The sequence below is a fragment of the Suricata suricatta genome, chromosome 5 (genome assembly GCF_006229205.1).
Source record: "Suricata suricatta isolate VVHF042 chromosome 5, meerkat_22Aug2017_6uvM2_HiC, whole genome shotgun sequence".
In the NCBI taxonomy this organism is placed as follows: Eukaryota; Metazoa; Chordata; class Mammalia; order Carnivora; family Herpestidae; genus Suricata; species Suricata suricatta.
In genome coordinates this window covers 68,027,674-68,041,516 of record NC_043704.1, presented here as the reverse complement: position 1 = coordinate 68,041,516, position 13,843 = coordinate 68,027,674, and the positions used below count along the sequence as shown (strand labels likewise).

Below are 13,843 nucleotides of genomic sequence, written 5' to 3'. Positions count from 1 at the left end.
GTAGCTAGTGTCCTTGTTCCTTTCTCATCTCCACAAATGCATTTAGGGACCTTCGACCTCCTAGGCGCTCTGGAGTCTCAGCACTGAGTACAGGAAGCACTGCCTGGCATGAATCATGGGCTATCTACTGACGGTGTTTCTCCCATATCTTATATTCTTCTTTAATTCTTGTGTTGTTATAAACTTTTCGCATATGCCTTGTTATTTAAATGTTTGGGTTTTTAATGTATTTGTTTTTGAGAGAGAGAGACAGAATGTTAGTGGGGAAGGGGCAGAGAGAGAGGGAGACACAGAATCTGAAATAGGCTCCAGGCTCTGAGCTGCAGATCCCAAGGTGGGGCTCGAGCCCACAAACTGTGAGATCATGACCTGAGCCGAGTTCGGATGCTTAACCGACTGAGCCACTCAGGCTCCCTTCACATGTGCTTTGTTTAAGAGGTTATAAATCCTTGAAGGCAAACCCAGTGTCCTAGTACTTTTTCTACTTCACTAGGGGACCATGCCCAGCCCAAGACACAAAATGGCCTTCCACACGTGACTGATACTTCAATGGATTGATTATTTGGACTGAGAGGAAGTTGGCGCAGGAAAGGAATGAGGAATAGTACTGAGGCCAGCTGAGAATGCCAACAGAGGATCTGATCCCAAACTGTGGCTATAGACACTGAAGTGGGGGGAGTGGAGTGACAGGCAGTTTGAATAGGTGTTTGACAATCATCAAGCAGACAGTGGTGAGCAGCACTGTGGAGGGGCAGATGGTCGGCCAGCATGAGCTAGTGTGGCTCCAGGCTGGATATCAAGCAATGGGGTCTGCAGTGGAACCAGAGGAAGGAAGATGCTGGGACATTTCAGCACTCACATGGTGCTGCAGAGAGGGGACATGGAGGGTGCAGAGCATGGCCGGGGAAACAGCAAGGTAGAAAGAAGCCGGTTTGGAGTCTGATACTTTCACCCTATTTGAATTCCTGAATTTGGGATCTGAGCCCTTGATGTGTGCAGTGAAATCCTGCCATAAAGCTCAAGGTGGATCTGAAAATGTGAAGTCTCATTATTGCAAAGTTAATAAAATGACCAGAGTGAGGCTGTGCAGCCACCAATCTATGCACTCCAGAGTCTGGAAGCCAACTATCATGCTATATGAGAATCTGTGCTGTTGTGAGCAGGTTGTCACATGGTTTTACTGTGTCCTGGGATAGACATTTCGTGCCTTTTTCTCATTCCTAACAAAACTGGCAGAAGGGGGAGGGTGGATAAGCAGAGTCCTGTTCCGGCCCCCTCTCTGCCCAGAATCCAGGGGCTGGTCTCAGCACCCTCCTTTCACTCAGGCAGATCTCAGCCCCATAGGGCTAGCCAGGATCCTGGCCTGGCCAGAGAGGGACCAGGGCTCACAAGAGGTGGGGCAGAGAGAATGAGGGGCTGACTGGCTCTAAAAAGCAGATGTTTTATGCATGAGTTGCTCCTTTCCTCCTTCCAGCATGTCTTTCATGATCTTGTGGAGGAAGTGTGGGGGTGCCTACCCCAGCTCACTCAGGAACGTGGCTCACAGTATCTTCTTCCCACATCTCCCTCAGGCAGGAAATCTGGGTTTTCCTCCACTGCCATCTTAAATAATGGCCACTTGTTCTCAAGATCCACCTTGGACAGCTCCCATTGTGAGACAATGGCTACAGGGTGCTGGAATCCGCCTGCTTTCAACTTCCACCATCCATCTCTGTCCTGCCTCCCAGCCCATGGAATGAACCTGTTCCCTTTTGTAATGGCTGCTTAAGACACTGCAGTAAAAAAGACATGGTGATATATTATTGGCCTAATGGCTGCTTTTATGAAAGGAGCTCTCAATTGCTACCCATTCTTACAGGCAGACACACTTTAATTCTCTCCTTGGAGCTTTAATTTTCTTAAGAACATTCCCTGCTCTGTAAGCTTTGGAGTGGCCTTTGGCCCAAAGCAGCAAATGTGGACAAGAAGAGAGCTCAAGCTCTGGCTCCAAGGGAGTCGTCCAAGCTCCCTCAGGCAGCCAGGCCCAGGGGCAGGGGCAGGGGCAGGGCAGGCATATCTGTGGAGAATCTAGTCTCCTCTCTGGGAGAACTGAGACCAGGCTGAGAGGGTGAGGGAGCCTAAGTGGGGCAGAGGTGGGGGGTAGGGGGCTGGAGCCAGCATCCAATCTGTTTGTCTTCTCTCCTTTCTTATTCTGTCATGCATTGGAAAGACAAGACATTTCATCTCTTGGCTTAAGAATTCTGACCAATGTAGCCTTAGAAAAGCAATGATCAACCATGCTATTCTTTAGAATCACCTGGGGAGTGTTTAAAAGATTCCAGTGCCTGGGCCTACTGTGGTCCAAAAGACCCAGATATAGATGGGTTTTTTATTTTGTTTGCTGAAGCTTTTTAAAAAGATCACCAGGATATCTAATTTGCACTCAAAACTGGGAACAATTGGTCTAGAACTGGTTAGACCCTAGATCAAAGTAGCATGAGGCAAATTGCAGTCCTCCAGGATCCTCTGTTTTTATCTTGTATAAACTGATTCAGATTTTCTGCTTTTATGCATATTCTCTACTGGCACACATTTGTTTTCAATGGGTAGAATCTTATATATTATTATTATTATTATTAATCATTAGTCATGGCTCTCTTTTTTTCCACTTAATTTATGTTGCTTATGAAATGCCGTATCAGCTGCTTCTAGAGTTTGATACTGCCTTCTAAGAGCTGAGGGAAATACCCTCAGGAGTGGGCTCTATTGAGTTCTGATTGGTTGACTTTGCTAGCAGCAAATTTGGTTCAAATGTCAGCCGGAGAGCAGAATCTCAAAACCACATGCTGCTGGGACCACTTTGCATATGTACTGTATTTAGTCCCATGATGTCTAGCTTGATGCATTCTGCTGCTGAACACCCCCAAATCAAACCATTGATTCCCAATAAAAATAGCAATGCACTTACACTGTACAATTTACACAAATTGTCCTTGAGCCAATAAAATGGAAACAGGTTCTTGAGTGACAGATAAGCATTCTGGATTCCTGGGTGGGCCAGACTGTGCCTACTGGGGTCTATCAAAGCCATGGACGCCTCAGGCATCACCTCCCTTGCATGAGGCCAGGGACTGCCTGAGCAAGGAGCATCATTGTCTTCTTCAGCCTTCTCTGGCAACAAGGGGAAGCCCCTTCATCTTTGTAAGGTCTCTCATATAAGCTCTTTGTCTCTGGAACCTGACATGGTCTGTTGAACCACTGAAAATAAAGAATTCACCTGACAGGAGACTTTCCCTGAAGCTAGAAGTGGAAAGAGAGATTCTATCCTGGAAACACCAAAAAGAGCACCCCCTTGACTCTTTCATATACTCCTTTAACCCTTGGCATCCTTGGCCCCTCTGGCCAATCAAAAATCACTCTGTAGAGTCATGTCATGGTGTGGACTCCTCCACCCTCCTTGCGGTCCAGAACCTCATTTACCCAAAACCTTTTCTGCTTCCTAACTTCCAATTTCTGCCCCCAGTCCCGCTCTTTCAGACCCACTGCAGTGGAACAACCAGGCCTAGGAAAAAGGGTGGAGGTTGGGAAAAGGAGGCAGAAAGGATCCAGGGTATCCCCTGGGGTTGGCAGTGGGTTCTCTGGGTATTGGAGGGAACTTCCTTCAGGCTCCAGAGTCTGACACTCTCTTTGCTTCGCAATGAACAGCAAATCCTGATTCTATGATTTCCATACTCAGGGTCCCTGGGTGGCTCAGTCCATTAAACTTCTGACTCTTGATCATGGCTCAGGTTATAATCTCACAGTTTCATGGGTTTGAGCCCCGCATCTGGCTCTTTGCTCACAGTACACAGCCTGCTTGGGATTCTCCGCCTCCCTTTCTCTCTGCCTCTCCCCCATTTGTGCTTTCTCGGACTCTCTCTAAATAAATAAATAACCATAAACATTTTTCCATATTCTTTTTTCTCCTCCTTGAAGTCTTACTAGTAAAGATTTGATTATTTTTATGTATTTGTTTGTTTGTTTGTTTGTTTTTAGATTTCTACACCCAACATGGGGGCTCGAACTCACCCCCCAAGATCAAGTGTTGCTCTTCTTTTTTTATATATATATTTTTAACATTTTTGTTTATTATTGAGAGACAGAGAGAGAGAGACAGAGAATGGGCATGGGGGTGGGGGGAGACATAGAATCTGAAGGAGAATCCAGGCTCTGACCTGTCAGCACAACACAGTGTTTGAACTCACAAACCACAAGATCATGACCTGAGCCAAAGTTGGATGCTTAACCGACTGAGTTACCCAGGCACCCTTCAAGTGTTGCTCTTCTGACAGCCAGGCACCCTGAGATTTAATTTGTTGTTGTTGTTTAAAAAAAAAACTGTATGGGATACAGTAAGTCTGAAGGAGAAAGGGAAGAAAGGAGGCCTAGGCTATGAGAAGGGGAGGCACTTGGGGCATTCATTGGTCTATGAACCATTACCTTTTCTGGGTCATTGCAGATAGGCTAGCCCTGAGGGACCAAGAAGGGGGACCTGGGATGTATGACCCCTCTCCTGGCAGCCTGAGCTCATTCTCATGATGCTAACACACTGGACTCTGGTTCCTGCCCCTGAGCAGCACAAGCATGTGGATGCCCCAGGCGACCCTGGACTATGCCTAGGTGTCCCCTGACCCTGGGCCTGTTTTAAGTCAGACACAGCCTGATTGGGAAGGAAGAGCGTGGCGGGAAAAGCATGGTCAGGAAGTCTGTGTTCTACCCCCAGCTCTGCCATGTGCAATTTGTGTGATCTTGGGGAACCTCCTCTTCTTTCCCTCTGAGTGTTTCTTCCTTTATACAACAAAAAGTTTGTACTGTGGATCCCAGTAACTCTCAACCTGGCTCCCATTAAAATCACCTAGGAACTTTTAAAAATCTCCATATCCCCAGAGATTTTTTTGTTGGGGCAGGGGAGGGAGTATCAATATTTTTTAAAAGCTTCTTTAGTGATTCTAATGGGCAGCCGGGGTTGAGAACTACTGGGCCAGACCATCTCTAAGATGCTTTCCATCACTAATGTTTCAGGACTCTATTATCACAGTGTCTGACAGAGAGGCACTACTTCTTTGGATTTCTGTTCATCACATCTTCTCCTGTGGACCTAGATGAAGAGTATGGGACATCCAGGCTTGGGGAAGGCAAGGTTAAGTGTGTGGGTTCTGCAAGGCAAGGGTTTCACTCCTTCTCCAGCTCTTTGGGTTTCCTCCATATCATGGGGATAATAACAGTACCTTCCTCATTGGGTTGCTGTATTAAATTAATTCATGCTTGTAAAGTGTTTTAAATGATTCCCGGCACACAGTAAGTGTTCAATGAGCTTAGTTATTGCTGTGAAGGGCAATTGGATGGATAAGGACACCCAGAGGAGAGTACCTAGGTGTGTTCATGGGATGCAGGTGAGGCTGAGAGGCCAGCGGGCGTGAGTCTCAGGACCTCTGTTTGGCAGGGCCTGCCTGGGGGCACGGGACCCATACTGCGGCTGGGACGGGAAGCAGCAACGTTGCAGCACGCTTGAGGACAGCTCCAACATGAGCCTCTGGACGCAGAACATAACAGCGTGTCCTGTGAGAACCCTTCCATGCTCCCCACCTGGGACCTCTCCCTGCAATTCAGGCTGTGACTGTCCATCAGAATCCCCGTGTCTTCGTGACCTAGTGCCTTCCCTATCCCTGACTTGTGTGATCTCTTTAATGTTATCTGCAGGTGCGGAATGTGACTCAGGATGGAGGCTTCGGCCAGTGGTCACCATGGCAACCATGTGAGCACTTAGATGGGGAAAATTCAGGCTCTTGCCTTTGTCGGGCCCGAGCCTGTGACTCCCCCCGACCCCGCTGTGGGGGCCAAGACTGCCTGGGGCCAGCCATCCACATCGCCAACTGTTCCAGGTATTTGAGGGCACAGGACTTGGATGGTGGCCCCCTTAGACTGGAGGGGGGCGTGGGATAGAGGAAACAGGGCATCCTCAGCCAGGTGTTCCCACAAAGGGACAGAAACCACTTCAGAGCTGTGCAGGGGACTGGAGAGGTAGCTAAGACATGACCCTTGGGGGAGTTTCCACTCTAGTGGGAGAGAAGTCTGCTCTTGATACAAAGAGGAAGCTGTGCAGGCACAGGAGTCACAGACAACAGCCTCAGTAAGCCTCACTGTTCCAAACACACGGGACAGCAGGGGATGTTAGTCAAGCAGGCAGACCTGGTGCCAATCCTGAATTGCCTGAATTGCCACCATAGGTGTGACCTTAAAGTAACTCAGTTCTATATATGTTTATTGATTTGACTGTCAAAACAACCTCCTCGGGGGTAGGAATAACAATCATTACCCTTACTTTAAAGATAAGAGTATTACAAGGCACAGAAGTTTTCAGTGACTTGGCCAGGCTTCTGTAGCCAGTAAGTGGTACAGCCAAAACTTGAAAACTGGAGTCAAAGTAGATAACAGTGAGGGGGGTCTGAGGTTGGAGCAAAGCACGGGTTGATGGAGCACAGGGGAGAGAGCATAGGTTTGAGTGCAAGGCTTGGACAACCAAGGAGGCTGAAACAAAGGCTGCATATTGCAAAAGCAACTGGGGCCTTCTCTAGAGAATGTGTCCTTGTGCCCTGTATCTCCATGCCCGGTGCCCTATCTCTATGCCCTTAGCCCTGAGCACAGCCTGATACATCGAAGAAGGCTCTTAACACATGTTTGGGGAATGACTGAACAAATGGTCGCATAAATAATTCTGCCTGGGAGGGCCTGGTTAGGAGCTGATATTTTCCCTGTCACTGACAACTTCCTGACAACAACATAAAATCCACCCGCCCAGATACAGAGGAGATCTGGGTAGCCAGGACTCAGAGGGTCATCTGTCTCTGTCCCCTCTGACCCACCAGGAATGGGGCGTGGACGCCATGGTCCTCGTGGGCCCTGTGCAGCACATCCTGTGGGATCGGATTCCAGGTCCGCCAGCGAAGTTGTAGCAACCCTGCTCCCCGCCACGGGGGCCGAATCTGCGTGGGCAAGAGCCGGGAGGAGCGGTGAGCCAGGGTGTGGCCAGAGGTTCCTCGGACAAGCTAGCCCCGAAGTCCCAGACCGTCCCGGCCTCCCAGAAAGTGGCCTGGATTCTCCGAGTGTTCCAGGGGATTCTTGACCTGCCCGGGCTTGTACTTCCAGTGACCTCTTGTTCAGGAAGGGACTGCCTGCCCTCCCCCACCCCCAACACACACCCTTCCCCTCAGGTTCTGTAACGAAAACACGCCTTGCCCGGTGCCCATCTTCTGGGCTTCCTGGGGTTCTTGGAGCAAGTGCAGCAGCAACTGCGGGGGCGGCGTGCAGTCGCGGAGGCGGTCCTGTGAGAATGGCAACTCCTGCCCAGGCTGCGGCGTGGTGAGGGCCGATGAGGGCGCGCGGGCAGGAGGGCCTGCACCAAGGGGCGGGCGGGGGTGCAGGGCAGGCCTGGGGCTGCAGGTCCACGAGACAGCACACGCTCCCATCCTGAAGGAGTTCAAGACGTGCAACCCAGAGGGCTGCCCGGAAGTGCGGCGCAACACGCCTTGGACCCCGTGGCTGCCCGTGAACGTGACTCAGGGCGGGGCGCGGCAGGAGCAACGCTTCCGCTTCACGTGCCGCGCGCCTCTGCCCGATCCCCACGGCCTGCAGTTTGGCCGGAGGAGGACAGAGACCAGATCCTGCCCTGCAGATGGCTCGGGGGCCTGCGACACCGATGGTACAGCGCTGTGGCCCCTTCCTTCCCAGGCTCAGAGGGCTGGCGGGGCGCTGGGGGAGACCGGGGTCGGATGGCGCTGAGGGCGGTGAATCGCGCGGTTTGGAAGAAGCCCGAAGGCCTGTGGGGCGGGAGCGGGGCCTCTGGGTGTCCTGTCGCTGAGGCCAGTCTCCCCACCCGTGCCCCACCCAGCTCTGGTGGAGGATCTCTTGCGCAGCGGGGGCACTAACCCGCACTCTGTGAGCGGGGGCTGGGCCACGTGGGGCCCGTGGTCATCCTGCTCCCGGGACTGCGAGTTGGGCTTCCGTGTCCGCAAGAGAACGTGTACGAACCCGGAGCCCCGCAATGGAGGCCTGCCATGCGTGGGCGACGCCGCCGAGTACCAGGACTGCAACCCCCAGCCTTGCCCAGGTGACCCTCCTCTTAGGAACCCGCATCTAGTAGACACTCCCTAGGCCACACCTCATGCCCAGGTGACCTCATCTTTTTTTCTTTTTCTTTTTCTTTTTTTCTTTTTTTGCCGACTCTGTACAAGGGGACCTAGAGAGCAAGTGTGTGCCCTGAACCTGGGCACAGTGTCTCCTCCCAGAACAGGGCCTTTTCTCACCTTCCAAGTCACTTTCTTCTCTCCCCCTAATAGGGTAGCCAGAGAAGGAGCTTGATTTGAGGTAGAGTTGGTTTTTGAGGTCTTCTCTGCAGCCTCATTTCCCACTGCACCCCTGAGGGGATAGGGGCAGTCCTTAACAGTGGGCTGTGGGGGTGGTGCAGATGATGAGGTCAGGGTGGCCCAGGGCAGGGCGGCCCAGCTTGGGATAAGGTAGAAGACTGTCTTGGGCTGTGCCTGCACCTGAAGCCCCCATCACATACCCTGTCCACTTGCAGTGCGGGGTGCCTGGTCCTGCTGGACTTCATGGTCCCCATGCTCAGCATCTTGTGGTGGAGGCCATTATCAACGCACACGTTCCTGCACCAGCCCCGCGCCCTCCCCAGGCGAGGACATCTGTCTTGGTCTGCACACAGAGGAGGCTCTGTGTGCTACACAGGCTTGCCCAGGTATTGAGAACATCCGGCTGGGGCTGGGGGGCACCGTGGATCCCTCTGATCCCCACCAGGGGGTCCCAGAGCAGTTAACTTCATCCCAGCCCACAACCCACAGAAGGCTGGTCACCGTGGTCTGAGTGGAGTGCATGCACTGAGGACGGAACCCAAAGCCGCAGCCGGCACTGTGAAGAGCTGGTCCCAGGGCCCAGCACCTGTGCTGGAAACAGCAGCCAGAGCCGTCCCTGCCCCTACAGTGAGATTCCTGGTAGGTCCTCAAGCCAGCACCTTTACACCCACCCTTCTCACGCTGTGTCCCCAACTTCCTTCCCCTTCTGAAGAATGTTGGTGCTTCCGGTATGAAACACCAACATGGGAGGGGCACACACTTCGACCTTTTGCCCTTCCTCATCTGGTGAATGGGCTGACCCTTCTGAGAGGCAGGGTCTGAGTGGGGACAGGTGGAACGAAGGCCCCCAGGCCCTGTCCCACAGCTCGGTGCCGACCACTGGTCTTCCTAGAGATATCCGTAGCCCCTGAGGACCGCTGCTCTCCTCCCTGCCCCAACACCCTCTCTGTTTGTCTTCCTGCAGTGATCCTGCCTGCCTCTGGCATGGAGGAGGCCACTGGCTGTGGAGGTAAAGGAACCTGCCCCGCCTCATGATGCTTCCTACTTCACCTCCCCAAGGAGGAGACCAGCCCTACCCTGAAATCTGGAGTTTCTCAACTCCTTGCTCCAGAGAGACAAACCTTGTGGAGGTCCTGGCTGCTTTAGGCACCCCCCATGCGTAGGGGGGTCTGGGAGGTTCCATCCATGCCCCCCAACTAGGAAGGAGCCAACAAGCCTGTATTCAAGAAGAGTGACCCAACTCCACACCCTCTGATTGCCTCCTCTGACCTAAACCAGAGGGTGTCCTGTAGGAGAGGCCCCTGGTGGCAGCCTGCCCAGCCTTCCTGTTTTCGTTGGCTCCGGCCTCAAAGCCATTTCTTTATTTCTTTGTATCACAGAGCTTCCTGCTGGGAGGCAATCAGGAGTCTCTTCTCTTCACAGTAGCCCTTTCCTTACCGCTTGCCTCTGCCTCTCCCAGGGTTCAGTCTCATCCACCTGGTAGCCACAGGTGTCTCCTGCTTCCTGGGCTCAGGGCTGCTGACCTTGGCGGTGTACCTGTCCTGCCATTACTGCCAGCGCCAGTCCCAGGAATCCACACTCGTCCATCCTGCCACCCCCAACCACCTGCACTACAAGGGTGGGGGCACCCCCAAGAACGAGAAGTACACACCCATGGAGTTCAAGGTGGGAGCCTACATGCAGAAGCAGAGGTCAGGGTAAAGGGTACAGTGATTCTGGCCCTGAGCTGGCCATGAGTGGGCTGGGCACTCGGGAAGGCACAGGGTTTCGTGAGCTGTGTCAGCAGCCAGAGTGGTTTTTCACTGACCGCTCCCTGATCTCCTTGCCCTGGCCTGTCCCCTTTCCCCATCCCTCCCTCACCCATTTCTCTCTGGTTTCTACCTTCTTCCGCAGACCCTGAACAAGAATAACTTGATCCCTGATGACAGAGCCAATTTCTACCCACTGCAGCAGACCAATGTGTACACAACCACCTACTATCCCAGCCCGCTGAATAAACACAGCTTCCGGCCCGAGGCCTCACCTGGACAACGGTGCTTCCCCAACAGCTGATAACTCTGTCCTGGGGACTTGGGCTCCTTGCCTTTTTAAGGCACAGAGCAGGTGGAAATGGGACGGTGGGGCCAGGCCAAGAACTTGCTGCCTTGCCTGTGGGGGTCCCAGCCGACTTCAAAGAGCTCTGGCTGGCGGTGACCATGGGGGAGAGGGCTGGCTTCAGGCTGGCACGTGGCTGCTGATCTCGCCCAGCCCAGGTCTCTCATGGCCTCCTTGCAATTCTCTACCGTGCTGATATCACCTGCCGTGTCTGGGCTGTGGACCTACTGGGCATGTGAGGAACTGGAGAGTGGAGATGGCAGAACAACAGGCTTTTAGCTTTGGGTTGGAAATGATGCTCTTGTGGCCATCACCGGCCGAGGCTGTCCCTCTCTGACTGGCCCCAGGAAAGGCCTAGGCTACATCCAGATTATCTCTGAGAGGAACTGATCAAACGGCCCCAGAGCTCTGGATTCTCCGCCCAGGGCTGGGCTGCTGTGGTGCTGTCCCGGTGTGACCTGGGGACCAAGGCTGGCCCCAGGTTGTCCACCTTTGCCTAGCAGGCTGTACCTTCCCGGTGACATCCCTCTGGTCAGAGGCTGTGAGGACTGGGGACTGAAGACTGAACTTTGCCAAGAAGTCCTTTAATCTGGGCTGGCACAGGCCTCAGATTTACCATCAGAATGCACAAAAGGTGGCCCAAGAGAGAGGGAGGCAGGAGTGCAGCCTCTGTGCCACTATGGAGACTGTCTTCCAGTTGCTGCTCATTAGAGCTGTTGGCTGAGATCTGCTTGGGAGTCTCTGCTGGCCCTTCATCTGTTCAGGAACACACACACACACACACACACACACACACACACACAACACGCTGCAGTAACAAAAAGGATGTTGGGCTGTGGCATTATTAATTAAAGATGATATCCAGTCTCCAAAGGCAATTCTGTCTTTGTGTATATGTGTGTGGGCTCTTCTTAGCGTGGGCTAGTCAATCAGAGCGAGGCACTGGGGTAATAGATGGTCTTCTCAGGGTGGAGAAAATGACCCACATAGAGTCTGACTTTCATAGAGGGAATTTGTCTACTTGTATGGAATTTTCCACTGGTGTATATATACACACTTTTTGGAAAACCATAAGTAGGGAAACAAGCTACACCAAAGGCAATACAGGAGGAGACTTTTCTGTCCTTTACCTTAGCAGCTCTTCCAGGCAATAGCTCCAGAGTGAAAGTGCATGCATCCAGCAGGGGAATATTAATGAGGGTTGTTTTATGAGCTGTTTATAAGGTTGGGTTTAATAAAACTGAACTTGACTGAGAAATTAATAAGCCTGTGAAGTGGGAGAAGCCCAGTATAGTGTTTGCTGGAATAAGGAAAAACCTTGAAGCCTCAGCTCTCTCACCAAGTTAGCGCAAGAGATAAGCTGATGGACGTGTCAAATTCAGAGAGCAATTTTCCAACTTAATTGGCTGGGTCAATTCTTCTAGGGCTCCCAGTGAATTCTACTTGTAGGTCAGGCTCTAAAGCCTGTGATCCTAGTGGGAAGGAGGAAGAAAGGAGCATTCCTGGTCTCCGGGTCCTGGAATCCCTTGTGCTTCCTGGGACAAATGAAGTAGCAGTGTGCTCAGGCCTTGGTGGAGTCCAGAGAGAGCTCAGGGGAAATAGGAGTCCTTCTGCTTTGAAATTTCTTATTGGGTTCCTGCTAACGTCATGAGTCCGGAGCTTGGAGGAGCCTATGGGGTGTGTTAGGTATTGGGGTCTCTGATTCTCTTGGACCTGGTACAGGTAGTGAAGGTCAAGAGTGTTCAAGGGCCCAGGGTGCCTGCTTCACAAGGACAGCTCATATGTCCAAGTGGAGGGATTGGACAGGTCCGTCTGAAGTACTAATGGAGAAATACCCAACTAATGCTCACCCTGTATTGACTGGAATGGTATCAGTGGGAATGAAAAGCTATGGATGTCATGGCAAAATACCACACACTCACACACACACACACACACACACACACACACATACACATACTGAATTCTCTTTTTATAGAAACTGTCATGGCTCCGGAGGCATGACCACTGAGAATGCATTAAGGGACCCACGCTGTATGCAAATTAGCTTGCATGATTGGCAAAGGCTGCTCCATGATCCTGGTCCACCAATGAGGGAGCCAAGAATGTACTCCTGGGAGGCGGTGCTGCTCTCTGGCTAGTGCTTGTGGCCACAGGGATGGTGGTGTGGTGTCAAGAAGCTGAAGGGTGCAAGGGGGCTTCTTAGGCCCAGCTCACTCAGCAAAAGAGGAAGGGAAATGCAGGGTTGGGTGCTCTAGGCCTTCCTGGGCTTTCTTGATTTCAAATAACTGTGTGTGTGTGTGTGTGTGTGTGTGTGTGTGTGTGTGTGTGTGTTATTAAAATAATACAGATGCATTGCAGAAAATTTAAAAGATACAGGAAAAAAACCCAAAAATATAATCACAGTTATGATAAAAACCAAGGCAGAGACTTGGGGATTTAAATGGTGGCATAGACACTTCTCCCCTTCTCTCAAAACCACTCCAAAAGCAAAGAGGGCAAAAAACAAACACTGTCACTATTTTCAATAATACTAGGATGTATTTATATTCCCAAGTCATAATACATGAATACAGAAAGCAGAGGGACAGCAATCATCCAGAAGAGTGGGTGTGGGTCAAACCTAAGCATCCATGCAGTTTTGGAAAGAATCAGAAATTGGAGGAACCTGGTATCAGGGAATGTGAGATTCAGGTGGGAGCCTAAAAATGAGGTGTTGGTTGAAAATCTGTAAGCTTCAGCTAGTCCCTCAAGTTGTCTTTGCTCTCTAGTCTTACAGCTAGGTCACCACTTCTTTGTCTCCACAGAGAGCAGTAAGTATGTTCCCTTGTGGGGCACCTGGGTGGCTCAGTCGGTTGGGTGTCTGACTCTTGATTTCAGCTGAGGTCATAGTCCCAGGGTCTTGTGATCAAGCTCCATGTAGGGCTCCACACTGTCAGGGTGGATTGGGATTCTCTCTCTCTCTCTCTCCCTCTGCCCCTCTCCTCTGCTCATATGCTCGCTCTCTCTCTCTCTCAAGAAAAAAAAAGTTTTGTTACCTTGAGACACTGAACCGGAGATCCTAGACATGAGGATACCAGGCTCAGAGGTGAGTGTAATGTGAGGGTCTGTTTGGACAACCAAAGGGTTAAGAAACAGACTATGATTATCAGTGGGGTTTAGTAGTTGCCTTTTCCAGCTAACTCCAGGACTCTGACAGCCAAGCTTCTCCCCCACTTCCCTCCTCCAGACAGGAGATTGGAAGATGATTCTTTGAAGAAACTAAGTCTACAGATTCTGAAAAAAACTAAGCCACCTGCTACACAGAACTTGTAGTCAGTTTTCAGTGCCTCATTCATAAAGAGAAATATGCAAATAAGGATCACAGA

At 51.5% G+C, this 13,843-nt stretch overlaps 1 protein-coding gene across 3 annotated transcripts in view; it reads left to right on the top strand.

Annotated features, from left to right (window-relative positions):
• The window catches only part of SEMA5B (semaphorin 5B), a 117,535-nt gene extending 106,182 nt beyond the window's left edge, over positions 1-11,353 (top strand). For 2 of the 3 annotated variants that reach the window (XM_029939451.1, XM_029939449.1), the window contains exons 12-22: positions 5,462-5,579; positions 5,719-5,900; positions 6,885-7,028; positions 7,230-7,377; positions 7,492-7,717; positions 7,907-8,125; positions 8,597-8,767; positions 8,871-9,020; positions 9,346-9,390; positions 9,841-10,046; positions 10,275-11,353. In XM_029939451.1, coding sequence (XP_029795311.1) covers positions 5,462-5,579; positions 5,719-5,900; positions 6,885-7,028; positions 7,230-7,377; positions 7,492-7,717; positions 7,907-8,125; positions 8,597-8,767; positions 8,871-9,020; positions 9,346-9,390; positions 9,841-10,046; positions 10,275-10,433 — 1,768 coding nt within the window. In that variant the 3' untranslated portion in view covers positions 10,434-11,353. Of the gene's footprint in view, positions 1-5,461; positions 5,580-5,718; positions 5,901-6,884; positions 7,029-7,229; positions 7,718-7,906; positions 8,126-8,596; positions 8,768-8,870; positions 9,021-9,345; positions 9,391-9,840; positions 10,047-10,274 lie in introns of all 3 variants that reach the window. The other variant, XM_029939450.1, reaches the window with a different exon arrangement.
• Positions 11,354-13,843: the final 2,490 nt, after the last annotated feature.